The 23,187-nt window shown below is 37.6% G+C and overlaps 1 protein-coding gene across 2 annotated transcripts in view; it reads left to right on the forward strand.

The window, feature by feature from the left end:
• Positions 1 to 1,118: 1,118 nt before the first annotated feature.
• MED23 (mediator complex subunit 23) overlaps positions 1,119 to 23,187 on the forward strand; it is a 39,086-nt gene continuing 17,017 nt past the window's right edge. The window contains exons 1-16 of one of the 2 annotated variants that reach the window (XM_030489536.1): positions 1,124 to 1,244; positions 4,462 to 4,493; positions 4,597 to 4,684; positions 5,460 to 5,584; positions 5,733 to 5,844; positions 6,583 to 6,681; positions 7,229 to 7,330; positions 8,323 to 8,392; positions 10,052 to 10,164; positions 11,368 to 11,463; positions 12,039 to 12,056; positions 18,271 to 18,471; positions 19,957 to 20,100; positions 21,583 to 21,728; positions 22,307 to 22,552; positions 22,756 to 22,898. In XM_030489536.1, coding sequence (XP_030345396.1) covers positions 1,185 to 1,244; positions 4,462 to 4,493; positions 4,597 to 4,684; positions 5,460 to 5,584; positions 5,733 to 5,844; positions 6,583 to 6,681; positions 7,229 to 7,330; positions 8,323 to 8,392; positions 10,052 to 10,164; positions 11,368 to 11,463; positions 12,039 to 12,056; positions 18,271 to 18,471; positions 19,957 to 20,100; positions 21,583 to 21,728; positions 22,307 to 22,552; positions 22,756 to 22,898 — 1,795 coding nt within the window. In that variant the 5' untranslated portion in view covers positions 1,124 to 1,184. Of the gene's footprint in view, positions 1,245 to 4,461; positions 4,494 to 4,596; positions 4,685 to 5,459; positions 5,585 to 5,732; positions 5,845 to 6,582; positions 6,682 to 7,228; positions 7,331 to 8,322; positions 8,393 to 10,051; positions 10,165 to 11,367; positions 11,464 to 12,038; positions 12,057 to 18,270; positions 18,472 to 19,956; positions 20,101 to 21,582; positions 21,729 to 22,306; positions 22,553 to 22,755; positions 22,899 to 23,187 lie in introns of both variants that reach the window. The other variant, XM_030489538.1, reaches the window with a different exon arrangement.

Raw genomic sequence — 23,187 nt, forward strand, 5'->3', positions numbered from 1 at the left:
GCGCTGACTTCAACCATGTGTACTACTGCCTGTTGGCTACAGCATGCCTCTCTGCTAGCTGGGCAAGTGCTGGTGAGCCGCATATCACAAATTCCTGGAGTACTTTTGAAATTTATTTATAACATTTCTCATTGCTTATGTCATGTATTCTTCGAGGCTTGCTTATACAAAAGTTATTTATGTTTACAACAAGTTATCCTCTATCCAATTCCACATGAGCTTTCCCTCTATGGGTTATTTTCCACTCAACTCCAGGCCTGGCAACGTTAGTTTCGTGCTGTTCTGGGGCCTTGGAATTTGGGATGATCAGCTTTATTCTTCTGCTGTAGACATAAATTTGTATCTAGCTGAATTTAAGTTCACAGCCAAGCAGCCACAGGCAGCTCAGAAAACACAGTGTCAGCACCAAAGAGCCACAAAATTTTACAACTGTCTTGAGTTGGCATTTTACATGTATTTTTAATTTCAAACCCACTGCCAATATATAATGTGTCCTCCTATGTTTTCAGACAAACGCATTTTCAGTTTATTCTATCTTTATGTCTTTTTACAGGAATGAGTAATTCCAACTTTATAGTAATTACAGCAAACTATAGTCCCATAAGAACGTTGGTAAGAACCAGAACATAGAATCATGTAACCACAGAATGGTTTGGGTTGGAAGGGACTTTAGAGATCACCTAATTCCAACCCCCCTGCCATGGGACGTGTATTTTGTCAGATTATTCTAAGAACTGATTATTCAAGAAACAAAGAAGTTTAAGCAAATATTCTGGTTAAAAACAAACATAAAACCCAAAAGCAACAACACCACCTCCCCCACACCCCCCCCCAAAAAAAAAGAAAAAAATTACCCCAAACGAACAAACACAAACAAAGCAACAAAGAGCAAACAAACAAATCTCAGAAAGTCAGCTCCAAAATTGTAAACGGCGGTTCCTTCCCCCGCTTCCCGCCTCCCGCCGCCGCTCCGGCAGGGAGCGCTCCCGGCCCGCAGCCGGGGCCGCAGCGAGCGGGCAGAGGCGGAACGCTGCGCCCGCCGGAACGGCCGCGCCGAGCACTCGCTTCCCGCGGCGAGCGGGATCAGGGATCGGGGACGGAGCTTCCGGCGGGGGAGCGGTCTGCGCACCGCCGTGTCCGCCTGAGGAGGGCCGCGGCGGGGCCGCGGCGGTGGTGCCGGCACCATGGCGATTCCCATGGTGCCTATGGAGACGCAGTTACAGAGCATCTTCGAGGAGGTGGTGGTGAGTCCGCGGCCGGAGCGGGGCCGGGGTTAGCGCTGTGGGTATGGCGGGCCGGGGCGCTGCGGCCCGGTGTGCTCCCTCTGCGAGGCGGGGCGGGGCGAGTCCTGCAGAAGACCAGAAAACGGGGAGAAAAAGGGGTTTTGTTTTCCTGACGCGGATTGCTTACCCAGAACCAACCTGTATTGTGCCGAGTTCGCTGTAAAATAGGCAGTTTAAGGAAACGTTTCAAAGGAGGCTGTGAGCAGATGAATGTCTTGAGGAGACTTTTCTCTTAAGCCACCATAATGGCGCGAGTAAGTGGTGGAAATACACACACACAATGGTACTTGCAAAACGAAGCATGGTTCGGCAGGTCATTAGAATAGACGAGAATAGACTATTTCAGTTGGAATGGGCCTACAGCAATCATCTAGTGCAACTGCCTTATCAATTCAGTGCTGATCCCGTGTTAAAGCATGTTATTTAGAACATTGCCCAAATGCATCTTGAACACTGACAGGCTTGGGGCATTGACCACCTCTCTGGGGAGCCCATTCCAGTGTTTGGCCACTGTTTCAGTAAAGAAATGCTTCTTAATGTCCAGTCTAAACCTCCTCTGGTGCAGCTTTGAACCTATCTGGATCCCAGAGATCAGCGTCTCCCCTCCTTAGGAAGTGGTAGAGAGCAGTGAGCTTTCCCTTCAGCCTCCTCTCCAAAGTACACAAACCCAGAGTCCTTAGCTGCTTCTTACATAGGACATTTCTTCCAGCCCTTTCACCAGCTTCGTTGCCTTCCTCTGGACACTTTCAAGGACCTCGACAGTCTTTGAGGCTCAGAACTGTGCACAATATTTAGGGTGAGGCTGCCCCAACACTGAATACAGCGGAATAATCACCTCTTTTGACCACCTGGTTATGCTCCGTGTGATGCACCCTGGGATGCAGTTTGTCCTCTGGGCTGCCAGGGCACACTGCTGGCTCACGTTGGGCCTGCTGTTGACCAGCACCCCCAGATCCCCTTCTGCAGGGCAGCTCTCCAGCCACTTCTGTTCCAGTTTATACTTGTTCCCAGTGTTACTCTGTCCTGCGTGCGGGATCCGGCATTTGGACTTGTTGAATTTCATCCCACTAATCATAGGCCAGTGTTCCAATGTATCTAGGTCCCTCTGCAAGGCCTCTTGTCCTTTGAGAGAGTCAGCAGCACCTTCCAGTTTGGTATCATCAGCAAACTGGCTAATGGTGCATCTAACTCCTGCATCCAGATTGTTGATGAATATACTGAGTGGGACTGGCCCTAAATCAAGCCCGGAGGAACAGCACTAGCGCTGGTGACCAGTTGCCAGCCAGATGCAGCCCCATTCACTGCCATGCTTTGACCTCTGCCCTTCAGCCAGTTCTTCACCCAGCACACTGTGAACCCACTGTTCATCCCACAGTTGGACAACTTGTCCAGAAGGATGCTGTGTGGGCCACTAAAATCCAGAAAACCCACATCTACTACCTTCCCTTGCTGCAGTAGGTGGGTGATCTTATCATAGAAGGATAGTTAAATTGGTCTTTCCCTTAGTGAACCAGAGTCATTGGGTCATTAAGTCATTGATTTTTAGAGCTCAAATGAATGAGCTTCTTGGTAGATATGAGCACTTCGTGGCTGGAAACACTGGGGTAACAGTAGCTGATAAGATGATAAGGTCATGAACAGGAGCCTGACTGACATTTCAGAGAGGAGGCTGGTCAAATTGTCTGCTCTGGAAAGAGTACGTAGGTCCCATAGAGAGGTGTAATTGAAAGTGGTATCCATAGGAGGAATTTCAGTAGAGGGAAGGTTGAGTTTTGCTTCCTGTTTTAAATTTGCATTATAAAATGTACAATGTACTTCTCTTTGAATGGTATTAAGTTGCTCATAGCATATTAATTGCCCATACCCAACTGATTTCTTGTTTGGGCACTGTCATTCAGACTGTTTTCACATATTTAACATTGTGATTTGACTGTGTTGTCACATTGCCTGTTTTTAAGCAATGTTATTTGCCTAGAATTTTTATTGAAGAAGCAAAAGGCCCTTACAAAGTTTCACCGCATTTTTGAAGCCAGAACTGAGATAATAGCAAGTTGTTTCTTTCACTGCTGCTATTACTGATTTGGTAGGCAGCAACAAACCTTAAGTTTCTATACAGAACAGATGAGTATCAGTTTCCTTTTTGTGTCTAGAGAAAGCTGTGAGTAGCAGTGAGAGGCGGTTCTAGGCTGTGTGATTGGAAAGGTTCACCAGAAAGATGATTTGGTTACATGCTCTTATTTCTACAATATAAAATGAAAATACATAGTGGCTAGTTACAGATCACATCTGTGTATAGTATGAAATTCTTACAGAAGGTAGAAATAGTTGTAGGATAGTATTTTCTAGAACCTATTTGCTGATGTATTAGAATAATGATGTAGAAGCCTTTGAGCAAAGTGGAGGTGGTGGGGGGTTTTTTTGGTTTTGTTTTTGGGTTTTTTTTAAGGGGAGGGAGTGAGGGGAGGTAAGAAAAAAAAAAAAAAGGAATCTTTTAGAGAAGATAAATTGAATATTTATATATCCATCCATCCCTGGCAGTGTTCAAAGCCAGGTTGGACAGTGTCTCGAGTAACCTGGTCTAGTGGGAGTTGTCCCTGCCTATGGCAGGGGGGTTGGAACTAGGTGATCGTAAGGACCTTTTCAACCCAAACTATTCTATGAGTCTATGATACTATATAATCTTTCACCTAGTACAAGACCATATAATCATTCAGTGGAATTTAAAAAGCAATGAATCTAAACTGAGAAAGTAACTGTAATAATTGGTTTGTGTTACTGAGTGTTATGCAACATAAATGAGACAAAAACTTAATGGAATTCAAAAGTATTACTTTTTTTCAAAGTATGAAAAAAGCTGCAATGACAGAATCAAAAATTTATCCAACTTTGAGAAGTAAATTAATATCTAGGCATTCAGAATTAGAAAAAACCCCACCCATCCCACCCCAAAATCTACCAAAACAAAACAGAAGGCCTAAGTTTGAATCCACAAGGTGTGTTGTTTTTATGAAAACAAAGCAATCTCAACCTTGAAAGAGTCTAGTGCAGCAGAAGAAATAAATCTTTCTTTGATACAGCCCTATAACAGTACGACTTACTCTTTTGGGCTTCATCCTGGTGGTGTGATACTCATAGGAAACCTTCTCACAATAGCTCACTCAGAGTTTTTCTCTTACAGAAAACAGAAGTAATTGAAGAAGCTTTTCCTGGGTAAGTGCAATTTTAGTTTATTCGTGCAAGACTTTTGGTATATTTTTCTACTTACGCTCTTCCAATGGGTACTGCTAATAACTAATGTTTTTATTTGCATTAGTATGTTTATGGACACTCCTGAAGATGAGAGAACCAAACTGATCAGCTGCTTGGGCGCTTTTAGACAGTTTTGGAGCAGTCTTTCCCAGGTTAACATTTCATTTTGTTTCTTACAAGTACTTGATACACTTTTTTAATATAGTGATTTGTTGACTAGTAGGCAAACACTAAAGCTATAAGGTCTGTGTCCAGTCATTCAGAATCTAGTTTCAGGTATGGTGCAGTAAAGAATATAGGAAGACTTTGCAAGAAAAAAGATTAGTTTTGTCATGTATAAGATGATACAGTTGTTCAGCAGAGGTTGGTGTGCAGTGTAAATAAGGATAAGCAAATGAAAGTATAACAGTTAAGAAATAAAAAAAGGGAGTTTGTTACAGGATTTCCAGTAGAAGTGAATAAGTGAAATAAGAGGAAAAAAAGTAAGAGGGGAAAAAAAAAAAAAATGAAAATAGTTGTTTATGTTCAGAAATTACCTTCCAGAAGTTAGGTACCTCTAGACTCTGTTCTGTAATTGGAGACCTGGTCATCTTTGTTTTCACTGAATTTGATTGTAACTGTGAAAGAGAAAGAATAATATAGAACAATTCTATTTTATTGTATTCTCTGCTGACTTCATGTGAAATCAGTTGTTGACTATAGAAATCAATGTTTCAGCCATGAGGTGTTTCCAGTACTGAGCAACTGGACTTCTTCAAAATAAGATCAAAAGGCTTGTAGGAAAAACAAGACAACTGGACAACTTCTACCATTTGTAATCTTGTTCTTGTGTTAGAGTAATTTCTTTGTGGTAGGGTACTATATGAATTCTACAGTTTGTTTCACTGCCTGTAAATACGTTCTTTCTCCCCTTTACTGCTTTTTCAGGAATCCCATGAACAGTGTGTCCAGTGGATTGTAAGATTCATTCATAGCCAGCACAGTCCTAAAAGAATTTCTTTTCTTTACGACTGTTTAGCAATGGCAGTAGAAACTGGTCTTTTGCCACCCAGGTAAGTAACTATGTCAGAATGAATCGATAAATAGGGTTTGTAGAAGTTGTAATATTGGAGGGTATTTTATGATGAAGTTGTAAAATTATTGCTGAAGAACATGTGCTTATTATCTGTAACTTATTCTTGCATTGTCTCCTTCTGCTAGGATGGTTTGTGAATCTCTGATAAACTCCGATACGCTTGAATGGGAAAGGACACAGCTGTGGGCATTAACATTTAAATTGGTCCGGAAGATTATTGGAGGTGTAGACTACAAGGTATCTTCCACCCATTCGTTTCTTTGTGCGAAGACGCCTCATTTTCTGGCTTTGTTCTTATCATTCTATGCCAGAGACACACAGTATTTTGAAGTCTGCTTTGAGTATGAAAGAAAAAAATAATTCAGTGAGACCACTTTTAATACTTTTTCATAGTTGAGCTTTACCTTAATAGATAATTCTGTGTGGACAACTTAACTCTTCCTACTCTTTTCTTTATTGCACAGTCATCTTTCATCCCTCTTTCAGTTACAATAACCCTAATGCAATTGCAGCAGTGGTAGACGTGGGAAAGTAATACTATCAAGCATGGAGGCTTAAGTTCTGTTATCTGCTCTGACCCCTGTTGCTATGTAGGAAAAAGGTCTTAAAAGCCAAGTCTTTGGCAGGGTACAACTCTTAACAGAAGGAGTAGGAAACCATCCATGTCTTGCAGAGAATCACCTCACCAGTGTTGGTGAGTGTGTTAGAGCAAAAAAACCCATAAAATACAACATTGTATGCTGGTCAGCCTGTACAAGCCATTGCAGGTTGGATGTGTCTGGCTGTACATGAAAATTTCTAGAGTTACTTTCTCATCTGGGATATCCTGAGATTAAGAAGTTCCATAAAGGGGATTAACTTCATTAGTGCAACTAGTGTGTCTGTCCAGATACTGTCTGACCATATTGACGGTCTAATCTTTCTGCCAGAAATAAAGAATATCTGGGAAATTTAATTTTGTGTGCTTTCTCTTAGGGTGTGCGTGATCTATTGAAAGTGATCCTAGAGAAAATCTTAACAATTCCAAACACTGTGAGCTCAGCTGTCGTACAGCAGCTTTTAGCAGCAAGAGAGGTAACTATCTGAATTCTGTTCATTATCACTATAAAGGAAGATAGACTTCATTCTTCTGTTATTAGTGAGTTCCTAATAGCTGGGATAACTCTCTTGGTACAGTTCAACAGCAAAGACTTCCTCTTTGTGCTCTAATTCTTTTCTGTAGTTGCATTCTATACAGTAAAAAAAGAGCTTTTTAGGGGTTGTAGATAAGCAATAAAATCCATAACAGGAGAGTCAGGCCCAATATTTGATTTGCCTAAGGTAAGATGTATGAGTTATAATATTGAGATTAATTTCTTTATTTTTTAGTGAATAAAAATAGTAATTGTTTTCATACTTTGTAGGCAGACAGAGGCAGAGATTTACGTAGGCTTGCACAGTCTAAGTTACACTTGTACAATTAAAAACAGGTCTTAAACTAATTTTCTATCGGAATACAACTTGAACTATTTTAATTAGTATATCTATTTTCATGGGCTGCCTCAGTAGACAGACTACACCTTTGTTTACCTTACCCAAAGTCTTTTACACTGATTTTTTTTTTTTTATTATTTATTTATAGGTGGTAGCCTACATTTTGGAAAGAAATGCATGTTTGTTACCTGCCTACTTTGCAGTTACAGAAATCAGAAAATTATATCCTGAAGGAAAACTTCCCCATTGGGTAATGACATGATATTAAAGCATATAATCTGGGGGTTTGTTCCACACAAACCAAAATGAGTTATGTTTTTATAAACAGAATTTAAATGAAGATTTAAAATCTTCTATGCAACAGTAAGGTCTGTGACCAGGCATGTAAGTTAACATACAGGCTTGATGTGATTGTAAGCAGCACCATGTGTTCTTGCATGAAATTGATGATGTAGTTTTGACCTCTGGCCTGATGTTCAAAACTCTAGAAGCACTGAATTGGTTTTGTTGAATGCATTTGGAAGTGCAGGTTCACACTTAATCTACCAGTTTGTGCTTTCTCTATGGCTTCAAGATAAAAAAAATCACTTCAAATAGCTGACCAGTGTTTTCTTTTTGTTTAAATTCAGTAATACAAAAATATTTGGGGCTCTGGTACAATGAAAATGGTCTTTGTTTCCAGAAAGAATGGAACGTTGATCTAGTTTTTAATTTTGTGTTCTATTAAAATAACTAAGTATTGGGAAAAGGATAAATTCCTGCTCCCCTTGAATTAATGGGAAAACTATTACTGACTTCTTTTGAGCCAAGATTTAATTTAATTTAAAAATTATTATTTAATTAATACATTAATGTAGGTGCTTTGTGGAATTGTTATTTAAAGGCAGGCAGATTTGTTGTGAACAGAAATTCTAAACTTGTCTTAAATCATCTGTTACTAAATGGTGTGCATTGTTTCTCTTATGCATACTATATTATTTCAGTTATTATATAAACTCTTCTTTGAGTGCAAACTGAGAAGAGTACTTCCTGCCCCTTCTTTATAAGGGCATATTTTTCCTTTTGTGGTTTTAGGTTTTGGATTACTTTTCTGACTTGTTGAAATGTGTAGTAAGACAGTTATTTACTAGACTATTGTGCATTTTATTAAAACATAGAAACTATTTATAAGTCTTAAATATTCCTATTGGTATCTGGAACTTAAACTCTTTTTTTTTCTTTTAATTTTCTGTCCTCCTCCAGTTACTAGGTAATTTAGTATCGGACTTTGTGGATACCTTCAGACCTACAGCAAGAATAAATTCCATTTGTGGTAAGAGAATGATTTCATGAGTGACTTAAAAATAAATTAATTTATTTTGAACTCTTTTTTTTCTTATAACCTTTTGGGGCATATATTCGTCTAAGCAAAATTATTCAGAGCTTATGTTTCATGAAGTATCTTTACTCTTGTCAGTTTGCTCTCAGACTTGTTTTTCTTCCGTTTTTGCTCTGAAGGGGAAAATTCATATTGATGTGTTCAAAATATTTTTTACTACAGGCCGGTAGTGGAAATGTGTTACTTGTTACATGGGATGCAGTTTCTAACTACAGTAGAAGTAAAGAAAATTGTAGGTTTCCTAAGCTCAAGGATTTTGAGTTAGTACAAATCTACTGGTATGTTAGTCATAGAGTATTTTCGGATTTCAGCTCCCATTGGAGCTTTTGTAGCTGCTCAGCCTTGCTGTTTTTGCAGGCTTCTGTGTGAACATTTCCCAGTAGGTCAGATAAGTGCTGGCTCTCCTTTTCTGTGAAAGAAACACTCGCCTTTGTTTATTGCTAGAAATCAGAAGGTTAAAATTTGGCTGTTTTAATTGTGATGCCTGTTGCATTTTTCTTCAAAAAGCTAAAAATGTCTTCTGTTTTCTTTGAGAATTAAGTAGCTTAATAACAGCTGCATTATTTGTTAGGTCTCAGCAAGGTCTATTGCAACTGAGCTTCTTCAGTGCAGAGATTAAGAATATAAATTCATCTGTAATGCTCCAAAGCATTATGTGCTTCAGAAGCATGTAGTTATTCTTCTATTGAAAGTGTGGCATAGCTTTTATGCGTATGACTTGCAGGGATCACACACAAATTTTTGCAAGACTTCTATGTGTAAATGACCTGTATAGATATGGTTGAAGGGAAAAAAGAAATGTTTCTTTACTTCTTGTTTTATCTGATAGTAATATGGCCAGTCTGGACAATAGAAGTAATGGACTTTGAACTGACAGTGAGATTTAGGTCAAAGTTGAAGCACCTAAACTTAGATGCCGATACACAGGTGTGCTAGAGGTTCGGTTCAGATGCCTATGTGTAAGCAACTGAAAGAAATCCCAGGTGTCTAACCTACACTAACAAGTCTAAATTTGCAGTACAAAAACCACTTTGTGTATGATGGCTGAGTCGTATTGGCCTACACTGACTGAATTGAGTAGATCTCCATTGACTGTAATTGGGTACAGATGCTTGTATTTGACTGGTTTACTGACCTTTATTTTTGGTCGTTTAGTAGTTTACTGAACAGAATCCTGCCTAGTATTTGTCTTACAGGGTTAAAACTGGAAGACTAGATTATACACTTATTTCAGAAATACCATTTTCTTTGTGGAAAGGGTCAATGTGCCAAAATTAAATCCCTAGATCAAGCAACGGTAATGGAACAGTCTTCTGGTAACCTAAAAGGGCACTTTTAGATTAATATTTGCAAATACTTTACTTTTTCAGGGTAGGCAATCTGAATAAATGGTGATTTTACTCCTTAGATATTTTCATTAGGTGAAAATTAGTTCTAAAAATAAAATCAGCCTGAAGCAATCTTATGGTAAAAAGCTTTAAACAGTGGAAATTTAAGGGGAGCACAAAAGTGGGTGAGGCCAAGTTTTGCATCAGAATGATTAAGCGATAGGCCAGTTTCACTGTCTTAGGATTTATGTTTCATTGCACGTAGGTCGCTGTAGTCTTCTTCCTGTGGTAAATAACTCAGGTGCCATGTGTAACTCATGGAAGCTGGATCCTACAACCCTTCGTTTTCCTTTGAAAGGTCTCTTACCATATGATAAGGTATGCCTTATGAAGCTTTTTACACATGTTATATTCAATGAATGCAGAGCTTTTGTATCAGTGGGGGGGGAAATAATTTCAATTGTGAATATCTGATTGTTCCAGCTAGGCTAACATTGAAGACGTAGGTTATATCTTCATGGTGTTGCATATGCAAGCTATATGCAGAGGACCTTTAGACTAGTGTATGATATAACTGCTGCTCAGGATGCTGAAGAACATGAGATGTTTAATGTGCTTTGTGGGGGGGGCGTTGTGAGAGGGCAAGTGAGAGCACAGAATAGATTGGAAAATTATTTTAGCAGTGGAAAGATGTAAGAGAATGGGAATGTAATATCTTCTTTCTGTGCTCTTTGTTATTCCATATGAAAGATAATTTTACAGTTCAAATTTCTAAGTTAGCTTATTTAAACTTAAAACTGAGTCTGAAATAGTGGCATACTGAAAGAATTTAAAAACCTAAAGGATCAGGGCAAAAATCCATATTGTTGAGCATCCCATTCCACATATCCTAAATGTCTAAGGAAGGATATAAAGATAGTTTATCTAATGACATATATAGTGTTCACGCTTGACAGTCAGTATCATTTTGGGTATTTCCTGATAGAGGTGTTGTTTCTGTATATTTAGTAAACCCTCCTCTTCCAAGTAGTTGTTCAGTCTCCTCTTGAGCCCCTGTAAGCTTTTAGCATCCTTAACATCCCTTTGACAGGTAGTTCGACGTTTGAACTTCATGTTGCATGACGAGTCAGTTCCATTTGTTTTGAGTCTAGCTTGAGATAACATTTGTCTTTGAAGTAATTCAGCTATTGGAAGGTACAGCGAGCAGTTGTTCCATACCTGATTTCATTATACTACTCATGATTTTTATGTACCTGTGCTTCCTCAGTTGTCTTAACCTGGCTTCCTTTGAGTTCTTGATGGTCTTGCAGTGCTTCAGGGCTGTTTCAAAAAGTGTGCCATCCTTTTACTGGATGAAGAATGTTCATCTATTTGGTCCCCATAAAATCTGTCACTTCCTAAGAGCTGTGACTATTTCCTTCTCGATTTAGGGTGTCAGAGAGCAAAAAGATTTGCCAGATAATACATATCTGCGTAAATGAAACATTCCTTCTTACGTGAACTCAGTTAAACGTGAACTCAGTATTAAGCATGATCTGGAGGCAATATATGTTTGTATGTGATTGCTTTTTTTTTTTTAAGGATCTGTTTGAGCCACAGACTGCTTTGTTGAGATATGTGCTGGAACAACCGTATTCAAGGGATATGGTCTGCAATATGCTAGGTCTGAATAAGCAGGTACTGTACTATGCTATAACATGTGTTTTAATTCTGCATAGAATCTGCACTATTCTTTTTCTCTTTTCTTTGCTATAGCTAACTAAGCAAAACAGTTTAGGTCCAGAGAGTGAATTTTTTTTTTTTTTTCTTTTTTTTTTTATGAGATCATATTAGGTTAATTGGACACTGTTGTTCCTATCATTTATATATTGCTTTACAAATGTTAAATTGAAAAGTAGAGATTTAAAATATGATTTTTTTTTTTTGCATTGCTTTTTTTTCCTATAAGGCCAGCCTCAAGTACACCTTCGACAGACAGTAGGAGACTGCTAGCTCAAACAATAAAAATGGTTATTGTTCATTAGGTTTTAAAGCGTTATACTCTCTTGTATTAGCATGTTATGGTACTAGGACGCTGAAAAGCTGGGTTTTGTTTTGTTACACTTTTTCTTTCTATACCGTAGAGTGGGAGGGCTTAGTCTGACTTGGGGATCCTTGAGGCTGGCCTCATAGTCACTGTTTTGTCTTTTCTTTTTTTCTTCCTTTATTTTTGTTCTGTCCTGTCTTGTCCTGCCCATCCTCCAATGCTCTAGACCTTGAACATTGCTCAGGTATGTTCACAACCTTACTGTTGTATTGTGACTAACGATACGCTGGCCGCTTTGTAGCCACTGATTCCAGTTAGAGAATACATGTACAGTCAGGGCTTGAAATTGGCAGGACCATTAGTCAAGGGCAAATTCTCGCTACAAATTTCTAGAGATATGAGAGATGTAGCATAAAGCTGACAGTCGGTGGTCCTTTGGTCCTAAAATTTGCATTGGAATGGACTGCTACAATTTCCCCTACCAGTCTTAAGAACTTTTACTTTGTCTGCTGGAATTTTCAGATGAGGAGAGATTCCTAGTTCAAAATTTCTTATGCAGGTGGAAAAACATCCGCTGCATTTGATTGTAAAATTATAAAGCTGTAAATACATTATGGTAAACACCCTCCCCCACAAAAAAAAAAAAACAAACCAAAAACAAAACCCAACCCAAACCAAAAAAGCTTTACTAGTGGAATTTTCTTATCATTAGGAACTGTAACAAACTTCCCAACAGGCAATTATTATGCTCTCCAAGCTAGGTTAAAGAAAGGTAGTGCAGAATATAATGTGAAAAGTAGTTCCTTAAATTTTGACTACTTGTTTAAATAAATAAATGAATGTCAGGCTAAATCAACCAAGTGGACTTCTGCTTGGAATTTGAAATTACGGGTATTAGATTTACAGTTGGTCCCTTGTTACAATAATAGATACCCCATCTATTTTTAAAAAACCCCCATTGTTTAAGATTTATAAAATAGCGTTGCTGTTTGCAATACTATAGTGAAGGTTGTGTCAGTGTTTCCATTTAAGAAACTTTTTTCAGATTTGTAACTTGACTATAAAATTTACATGATCCTGAAACCTTGTGTATATTTCCCATTGTAAGTGAAATACACCATTGCTTTTTCTGGATTGGGACAATGGATTTGAACGCGCAGATTCCTACATCTCGACAAACAGTACTCTGTGTTGTATATGACAATCTTTTGTATTTGAAACTTAAAGCAGCTGAAATGATAAACCTTGGAAATGAGCTGCTAGGTTTAGTGTTGAAATAAGTAATATTTGTATTCTGTGTCTATTTCTGTGTCTACATTCAGTTAATAAATCAAACTATGCCTCTATACATCTCGAAGCTGGTAAATAATACAAGATTTAGACAAAAAATATATTGAATCCATTTTATTCTTCTAACTCTGGATGGTCTGTGCCTTCAGGTCAAAAAACATTGATATTAAAAATGCTGTGGTTTAACTCCTACTTTACTGTCCTTTAAAAGTAAATGAAGAAAATTTAAACGAAGTAATGAAATATATTGAACTTTATTTCTTAAACATTGTTTACTAGTATAGGAATACCTACACAAAGTTTCAACCTGGCATGAATTTTTATGGCCAAGGAACAAACTTGAAGAACGTAGCTTATAAAGGAAATGCTGACAGAACATGAACTATAGCTGTGTAACTAGAGTTACATCAGCATAAAGATGTTTGGGCTGTTGAAAATTTGTGAGTTAAAAATACAAAGATAGAGTAGGGTGGTGTAGTGATACAGAACAAGAAGTGATTTTCCATTTAAATGTTAATATGCTCTGTTTAAAACTGTGGAAAATGTTAAAATTTGACTTGCTTTTAGTTACAAATTAACTTCATGTTATAGCTGGATTTGTTAATGTAGCCACCTGACAAAAAATAGTAGCATGCTTTTCAGAAGTTGTGTAACTGTATCGATGCTTTCAGTGAAATGGCTGATAATTTTGTATTTTATTATTAGAACTGAACTAACCTGCAGAATACAAATTGTCAGTATAATAGAAGACACTTAGAAATGCAAGTATTGCCAGGGTTGTTTCAAAATAAGTTCAGAAACACCTCAAAGCAATGATCATTATTTATTTATGATCATTAATTATTTATGTGAATCTGCTTGTATGCCCTGTCAACTATTTACACAGATCCAGTTGCAGGATTAGAGCCTTTGAATCTTTTGGCATCATAAACCACGTATGGTTGAGCCAAATCTGTCCTATTTCTCAAATACTCTTGAAGATCAGCAATGAAATTTTCCAGTTCAATTTTAACTAAGTAGTTCTATGTTAGAAAACTGGTCACTCAAGCCATCTCTGTGTTGTATTAAAAGAACAAAAACCAAAAAACCCCAAACAAAAACCAGAGTACAAATCCAGCTGTCCTGTAACCTTGCAGAGAGAAAACTGAAGGTAAAATTTGATAAGTTTATAGATTCATATTTTCCTTTCAGGATTCTAAGTTTTGCTGTGGAATTTTGTTGTGGGATGAGGTTTTCTAATACCTTTACCAAGTATATAGCTTTAAGACCAGGTGTAAAAGTACAGACTTCAAAATGTTCCTTCAGTTTGAATCTGGGGTTTTCTATATTTTGCTACTGTCCATGTCTGTGCAGGACAGTACCTTCTCTTGCATACCTGTTCGAACTGGTCTATAGGAAGTAGAGATTTAAATTGTATTTTATCATGTGTGTTATCATGGTTTATGGTTGGACATGATGATCTTGAGGGTCTTTTCCAACCTAAATGAATCTATGATTCTACATCAGTTTCTATGCTGCTGTTAAGTGGGTGGTACTCCCCAGTTCTTAATTGTCTTTTAAGGAATTTGTCGAGGTATGTAACAGCCTGGGTTTTGAGAAATTATTAGCAGTTCAAAGTGTCTTAATACACTGATGCCAAATTAAGGTTTAGTTTAGAGATTCTACAGTCGAGCTTTAGTAATGTCTTAAGGACATAAAGTTACTTTAAACGTTGTGGTTTCTATCTTTACCTTGTCTGTATGTACAGGCTTGCATGAAGAATAAAATGCCATTTTTGCTTGCGTAATTGCAGTCAGGTTTGTATTGCAGTCCTCTAAACAATGAAAAACTTCATTATTGATTTCTCTGGGTTGGAGAATATTTGAAAGAGGAGATAATTTTACAGTGTCTTGGTTCTGTGATGTTATAAAAACTTTCAATTAGCGGCTATTGTATTAATGATTTTGCTCTTTAAATAGTATATTTGGCTGGTCACCTTTTAAACCAGCAGCGGTGATCTCCAGCTCTTGACTAAGAAGTTACCTATGCCATACTCCATTCAGGTGAATGTGTAGTTTTGTTTTCTCCTAGCTACAAACCAGGATAATTTGCTTGCGGAAGATGTTATTTCATGTTTGTCCATGCATATTGTGTAAGCAGAATAATTAAATGAAAGGAATGACATAATGCAATATTCAAAAATTGACCTTTCCCTTTTATTTTTAAAATATTGTAGGTTGATGCTGGGAACTTACTATCCAATATTACTAGTGTTACTATGGCAAAGTACTTAAATTAAGGGGTGTGAATATTTTTATGTATTTCTGATTGTGAGAGTGTGCTTTGAGAACATTTGAGTGCAACTTGCTTGTTGAAACTTACTCCTTTTTTAATGAGGAAAACTTGCGAATGCCCACTGAACTTGGTAGAAATAGAATCAGGCATAATGTAAAGATGAAGCTTTAAGATTCTGTGGCTTGGTAGCATGCAGTTTTGGAAAATGGAAGTGGCTATGGCTATAGTCCTGTTTTGTATTAACTACTTCAAGCATTTAACTTGTACAAGCTTGAATTGGACTTTTGGAGACACCATTTACTCTTGCAGGCATCTTAGGCTCTGCAGTTTGGTCTTCTGAATCCATTTCTCAAGAGCGAATATTTATTAAATATTTTTGAGCTAAATGTTGTTTGCTCAAAATATTCAAAAACTATAATAGCTTGCAGCTGGCCTTACTGACTTCTTAAAATAGCCTTTTTTTAGGGAACACTTTCAATGCTACACCCCCCACCTCCCATTCTACCCCCTGAAAAACAAAGCCCAACCAACTAGAAAAAACCCCAAACCAAATCAAAACAAACCCAATTGAAGCTTTGATCTACTTAAAAAAGTACCAGTGTTCCATCAGAGGGCTGGTGCAAATGCGTGCAAAAATGTATATTCACTGAAAATACAGAAAAAGAAAAAAAAAATGCCAGAAGATTAAATTAATGAAGATAGAATGTGAAGTACTGCTATATTTCTTTATAATTGTTCTTAAAGCTATAAAAGCATGATTTTCAGAATAAAAGAATGAACTTGGTTTTTTTTAATTTCCTGGATCCTAAACTTTTCCCAATCTTAGAATTATTCAGAATAGTGAAAATTCCTACTGGAAATTCTGGCTTTCTTTTTAACAGTAATATTTTCCTGTTGTATTCTTTGAATAACGTTATTCTAAATTAATATAGCCTAACATGATTAGGCGTTTGGACATTAACCCGGTGCTTAGCAAACTATTAAATTTCAAGCCCTGTACGTAGTAGTTTTGCATGCTGGATTATAAACTAGTCTGTAGTGTTGTCTGTTGCACCCTGCTCTGCTTCATAATTAGTTGCTTTGGGAGGGGGAAAAACAAACCACAAAAACCCCAAAGTATTCTCAACTGGTGGTGTTAATACTGCTCTCTGTAAACCTGTAATGTGGTTGATCCGTGATAATGGCACTGCGTACTGGAAGAGAAGGTGAAACTGTAATCGATGCTTTCTGTTTTAGTTGGAGGTTTGCGTTAAGCATGCTTCGAGAAAGCACAGCTGGAATTGTAGCTTTCTGCAGTTTTGAGCTGGCGAAGAGCATGCAACAAGGGATGCTGTTCACTATTTTGTCAACTTTTCCCATTCTTGCATTTTATTTTTAATTGAAGAGAATCTCTTTTTTTTCATAGCAAAAAGACTACCATCGATGAAGGTAGAACAAGCATCTCCTTTCAGCATCTCTCTTTACTTTTATTATTTCTTTCTTTATTAATTAGAAGGGTTTTTTTAGGCTGCCTGGCTAGTAAGTCAAAGAACTCATCTAAGGCATCCCTAAAATGTTTTATGAGTACTTGGGTGATCTTTTAAACTTCTTTACACACACCTTTTTGCCTCTAGAAAGGGATACTGCATTTTCATGATTAGTGTTTGGGCAGCTCAGTTCCTTTTCTTTTGTATCATTAAAGTAATAATGTTTTCTTTAAGGCTGCATTATGTTACAGGCATCAACTGTAAAAAAACCCAAAACAAAACATTCCTGACCATTCCTGAATGGAGATTGTAATGAAATAAACAGAGGTTTGTTTCCAAAGTGCTAGCTGGCACTGTTTGAAGTAAGTTAAATTCCACACAGCTTTTTGTCCTTAGTAATAGTACGAGAGTAACCATACAAACACAGGTAATAAAATGTTGCACTAAAGAACTTGTGATGTGTGACATTATATTTGATGATCTTAAATTGAAGATTTATAATCTGAGTTCCAAATCGCTGGTAGTGGGCCTGCTTTACATACATCTGTACTAACATATGTATTTGGATATATAATTCATTCCTTAATCATTATTAAAAGTCGTCAGGGAAGGTGTGTATTTTGAATTATTTCTGTGCTTGCATAGCTTACTGTGGAGATCGTGGCAATCTAAATCTAACATCTGAAGAGCTCATCGCTGTACCTGATTTCTGTTCTATTCACAGTATGTAGAACATACCACTTTTATCAGATTAATTTTCAAGTCTTTTTGACCTTGTCTTGTACCAGGTGGTGCTGCATCAATAGGACAGCACCTAATTATAGGCATATTTACGATATGTTAATTCTGCTACTAGCTGTAGGTGAGCCCAAAATGAATGGAAAATAGAATAGTCATTAAATATCTATATTGTGTATTGGGGTGTTCCCTCTGGGTTTGGTGGTGTAATTGATACATCTTGTTCTTTATGGTGATCCCTACTTTTGAAATGGACTTAAAGGAGCAAAGAAGGAAGGGGGGGGAAATATATACACACAGAAACCTCAACACCACCCCCCCCAACCAAACACAAATACCCCCACCAGCGTGTGAAAAGAATAGACTTTGTTTTCCATCAATGCAAGATCAGAGAAATAACATTCTGCATGTATTTAGTGAAAAACACAAAACCCCCAGATGTTATTTGTGCATTGATTATCTGTGTTTTGGAACTGAGTAGGGAATTACATAATGTGATAAAATGTAAAAATCATTGTGACCTGTAACATAGTGCAGCTTTAATACACTGGATTATCCTTAACTTAAGTTCAGACTTCATTTCATGCTTCCCAGCCTTCTGTCAAAATACTGTACTGTAACTGCAACTGTACAAGTTCTGAAGTTAATGGCAAGGCTTTTGGAATACTGTATCTGGTCTCTGCCTTACAGCACAAGCAGCGCTGCCCTGTGCTGGAGGACCAGCTGGTGGATCTTGTGGTGTATGCCATGGAACGGTCTGAGACTGAAGAGAAGTTTGATGATGGTGGAACCAGTCAGCTTCTGTGGCAGCATCTCTCCAGCCAGCTCATTTTCTTTGTGCTCTTTCAGTTTGCAAGTTTTCCTCATATGGTCCTGTCACTCCATCAAAAGGTAAATTGTTTGTATCGCTACCATGTGTAAGAGATTTTAAAAACAAAACAAGTTTTTTGGAGGAAAAAAGCCAACAAACCAACAAAAACATCACTCACCCCTGCAAGAAGTACCTGATGTGTAAGAATTAACTTTTTGATTCTTGCGCTCTGTCAAATTCTCAAGTGAAATTGCTGTTAGCTGGGTCTGTTTCTAGTGTATTCAGTTACAGGATGTTGCACTATATTTGAATTCAAAATGTGCTAGTAACTAGAATAAGGAAATAAACTGGCATAATTGACAAGATACAAGTACTGTGCTGTTGCATCCAATTTACAACCAAGCTTCAAACAGAGCAAACTCCCTGATCAGTTTGCGAGCTAAGGAAACAGGCCACGTAAATGGATGCAAGAACTTATAATTTGTCTAATCAGAGCTGCCTAATCAAAGATCATTTTTCCAATTACAGTGATATTGGCAATCACAGTGAAAAGTTATTATTACTTCATAATAATAATTCTGTTAAAACTGATATACTGTCTAATACTTACACTTTTCTATGGTCTCAGTGCCTCTCTGAATTCTAAGGGGGGTGGTTTTGCCAGTCCTCCATAAGAAAGGAGAGTAGGGATTAAAGTAAGCCAGCAACATCCTGAGTGCTTTGCTGAGAGAAAGTACTATGTTGATGGTAGGAAAGGGATGTTCTTTCTCCTCACTGTGCTATTGATTAGTTTGTGGCAATTTAGATACGGTTTCTAACATGCACGACACATTGCTCCATCTTCATTTGCCCCCAGTTCCATGTTACCTCAAAATTTACTATGTATGTTATGTTTTACTTGTGATGGAGTCTAGTTCTCCACTCTCTTTGGTATCCCTGAAATTAGTTTTACCAGGGTTGCTTTCCTTTAATTACTCTTAATGAACCACTGAAACAATGGATGCTATGCAACACAGCTGCACAAATCTAATCTAAAACTAAAGCAAGCCAGATAAGAGTAGAGGTTAAGTGTAGAATACTGGTTATCAGAGAGTTGCTGTTAACAGATGGAGAAGTTGAATAACAAAAAAATAAATGCAAATGGGTCCACAAGTTGTTCTGATTCAGAGACTTTCTTTATAGATAAAGTTAATATAAAACCTGTGGTCTGCTGCTAGTAGCGGCAATACTGTACTTAGCTACAGGGCTACAAGGTGACAACTTAAATCCAATACTTATGAGTTGCTAAGTTTTTCAGAACAGTGATCCTCAAGAGCGAAATAAATTTTTAAATCTTACCATTAATTGTTATGGCTCTCCCAGAGTCTGTTTCTGTGTTACAACTACTAGTACCTGTTTGCCATCTTTCTGAAAAGATGACATATATTTTGGCTTAAATCCTGCTGTGAAATTCCAAGTAAACTCTGCTGGAACTGTTTTAGTCTGCCCTTCTACTTTTGTAGGAATCTTTGCAATGATTTTTCTTCTACATGCCGTATTTGTCTGTTACTGAGTGTATTTGACAGTTGGCAGGCCGTGGTCTCATTAAAGGAAGAGACCATCTGATGTGGGTGCTACTCCAGTTCATCTCTGGCAGCATCCAGAAGAATGCATTGGCTGACTTCCTCCCCGTTATGAAGCTTTTTGACCTCCTGTATCCTGAGAAAGAAGTAAGTCTTCTCTCTGAAATTAAAAGTTTTGGTTTAGTTCAACTTGAGACCTTCATATGTCAATATCGTTCTTGAGTCACTGATACAGCAGTGTGCTGTGTAGTTGGAGAGAGATGTTTCATAATTAAATGAAATTTTTCAGGATTTTCCTAGCTGTGTTTTTCCAGTAGACGCATTTGTGCAGTGGTTTTAGGCGTGGAAAAGACTCCTGTTAACTCCTCTCTTCCTTGACTTTGGTTTGACTAAGCTTTTGAGGAGTTAAAGCACTGAGGACACTATTAAGGAATAATCTGGAATTTTATGGTTGTATCTGTGCTGTAACAGAATAATCCACTGAGACATGCTTTCATCAAAGAACTGTACAAGGCACATTATATTTGTTCCGTAGTGAATAACATCCTAGTTATTCTTTGTACATTTGTACATTCCTCTAGAATTAACATTCCTGAGGGGGAGTTTGGGAAAGTTCTTAAACTTCCATTGTGACAGTGCTGTCACCATGAAGTCCTGGTTGCTTGCTCTTACCATACTGACTTCTATTTTGGGTCAGTAGGTATGTTAACACACATGTGTGGTGTACCAAACTGATATGTAGCAGTTTCCCCTTCCTCCCCGTCAAGTTAGTTTTGACCCACAGAAATTCTTCAGTGCAGTTAGTTTCATGAGCTCACAGCTGTTTTTGTCAGCCCAAAATATGGGAAGAGTGACAGTACTATTTACTTTAGATGTAGTGATAAGCTCTGAGTTACACTTGTTTAGCGTGTTTGTCAGAGTAGGGCATTTCTGAGGATTCAATTTCACAAGCAGTTTAAATGTTATCTACAGCTGTTGCTCTTCAAAGGATCTTTCTTGCTATCTCCTTGATTATGTGTTGCTGCTGTCTCACTTGTGCTACCAGGAGTGCTTGTGTGGTAGTAACTGTACCAAAGGGAAAGAAATGCGGATGCTGGCAAACGAGAGAGCCAGACTGCCTTTTCCAATGTCAGTAATATACCTGAGTCTGTAGCCAAAACCTTTTGAATTCTGGGGTGTATCTGTTCCTTTTCCTGGGAAGTGTGTTAATCTTTAAGGATAATAGTGATGCTGGACAAATTAGATTTTTCAGAAAATGCTGGTGAACCACTGAGTGCTTACAATGGAAGCCATAATTGATTTTTGAATGATGTATAAGTGTGAGGCTGAGAGTAAAAGTGTATGCTGTGTAACTATATGTGTTTTGATTTTATATACTCGAAGCATGAGCTTCCATTTGCTGAGGTCTTAGGTTGTTTGTTTGTTTTACTGAGGTCGAGGTCTCTTCCAGAGCTCTTGATATTTAAAATTGTGAACACAGATGAGGGTAGAATCTGTTCTCTACAAATGTTGCTTATGATATTGCAAGTCAGAAGAAGAAAAACTTGACCTTGTGAATGCTGGCTATCTAAGTTGGTTTTCTGTTCATTAATACGTGCAATATGTCACATTCATGTGTTTTTTCTTTAGTATATTCCTGTACCTGATATTAACAAACCCCAGTCAACTCATGCTTTTGCAATGACCTGTATTTGGATACATCTGAACCGGAAGGCCCATAGTGACAACTCCAAGTTACAGATTCCCATTCCTCATTCTCTTAAACTTCACCATGAGTGAGTTTTGAGGGTTTTGTTATGTTTTAATTTGTCTCTAGACATAATGGAATAGGAAGCTTCAAGTCTGTATTCGAAATGTGTTGTGTGATGGGATGCTGTATAAGGGTTATCAAAGGAATGAGCTCAGTCATTCAACAAGCAAGAGCTCAAAGTCAAAATATTTCATAAAAAGTGAAATACTCTTATCGTACACCTAATGGAAATAATATATTGCACCTCAAATTAATGAATCTTTTTTACTGATGGAGAACTTGAAAGCAAATTGACAGGGTTTATTACGCTGTAGTTTGGAAACTGTGAATAAGCAGTATGTCAGGTTAAGTTTTGTTTGGAAAAGTGATTTTTAAAGTGTATTTTTCTCCTGACGTGTTTCTCCGATACCCGAAAATCGTATACAGTAAAACTGTGGCATAAGGTGTAATCATTTTGATGTGGTGCAATTAATAAGTATTTTGGGGTTTCTACTGTTTTACAATGGATTTTTGGTTGAGGTCGTTGTGACTGTACTCCTGGAATGCATTTGTGGTGTTCTGCTTGTTTCTTTCTACTCAGTGTTTAATATCTTTGGCACACAGGTTTTTGCAACAGAGTTTAAGAAATAAAAACTTACAGATGAATGACTACAAGATTGCCTTGTTGTGCAATGCTTATTCAACTAATTCAGAGTGTTTCACTTTGCCAATGGGAGTGCTAGTAGAAACAATTTATGGAAATGGCAACATGAGGATACCTCTTCCAGGAACTAATTGCATGGCATCAGGGTCTATTACCCCATTGCCAATGAACCTCTTGGACTCACTCACAGTTCACGCCAAAATGAGGTACAGTGTGCAACTAGGTTTTGTTCTGTTTGTTTGGGGTTTTTTTGGTTTTTTCTCTTGTAAATCTGTGTTTAGCTAATTATTATCAGGAAAGCTTTCCTGTGTCTGGACATGATAAGTATAGATCTGTTTGTTTGCTCAGTAAATTTCTTAATTTTCAAGATCTTGTTTTTGATTGAAAAATACTTTCTCTTTTTCCTCAGTCTGATTCATAGCATAGCTACAAGGGTAATTAAGTTGGCTCATGCAAAATCTAGTGTGGCCTTGGCTCCCGCTCTTGTGGAAACCTATAGTCGCCTGCTGGTTTATATGGAAATAGAATCCTTGGGCATCAAAGGCTTTATCAGTAAGAAAGAAAACCTTTTTTTCTTCCCCCTTCCTTTTGTTCAGTAGCATTTTCTTTTAATGGCAGCTAGAGACCATAATAAAAATGGTATTAATGATGCAGCATGTTGAATGCATGTGTAAATTATTTTAAAATAAAAGAAATTGTAATATTTATCCTAGCGCTGCAGTGAATTTCAGATGAATGTGTTGCTCTCCCTTTATGCCATCACTTGTATGGTCAGGACCTCACTAGTTAAGCTGTGCCGTGCAAAGATATGCTTAGTGGAAAATCGTAAGGAAAGTTACTT

This window comes from Strigops habroptila, chromosome 6 (assembly GCF_004027225.2).
Source record: "Strigops habroptila isolate Jane chromosome 6, bStrHab1.2.pri, whole genome shotgun sequence".
Lineage (NCBI taxonomy): Eukaryota > Metazoa > Chordata > Aves > Psittaciformes > Psittacidae > Strigops > Strigops habroptila.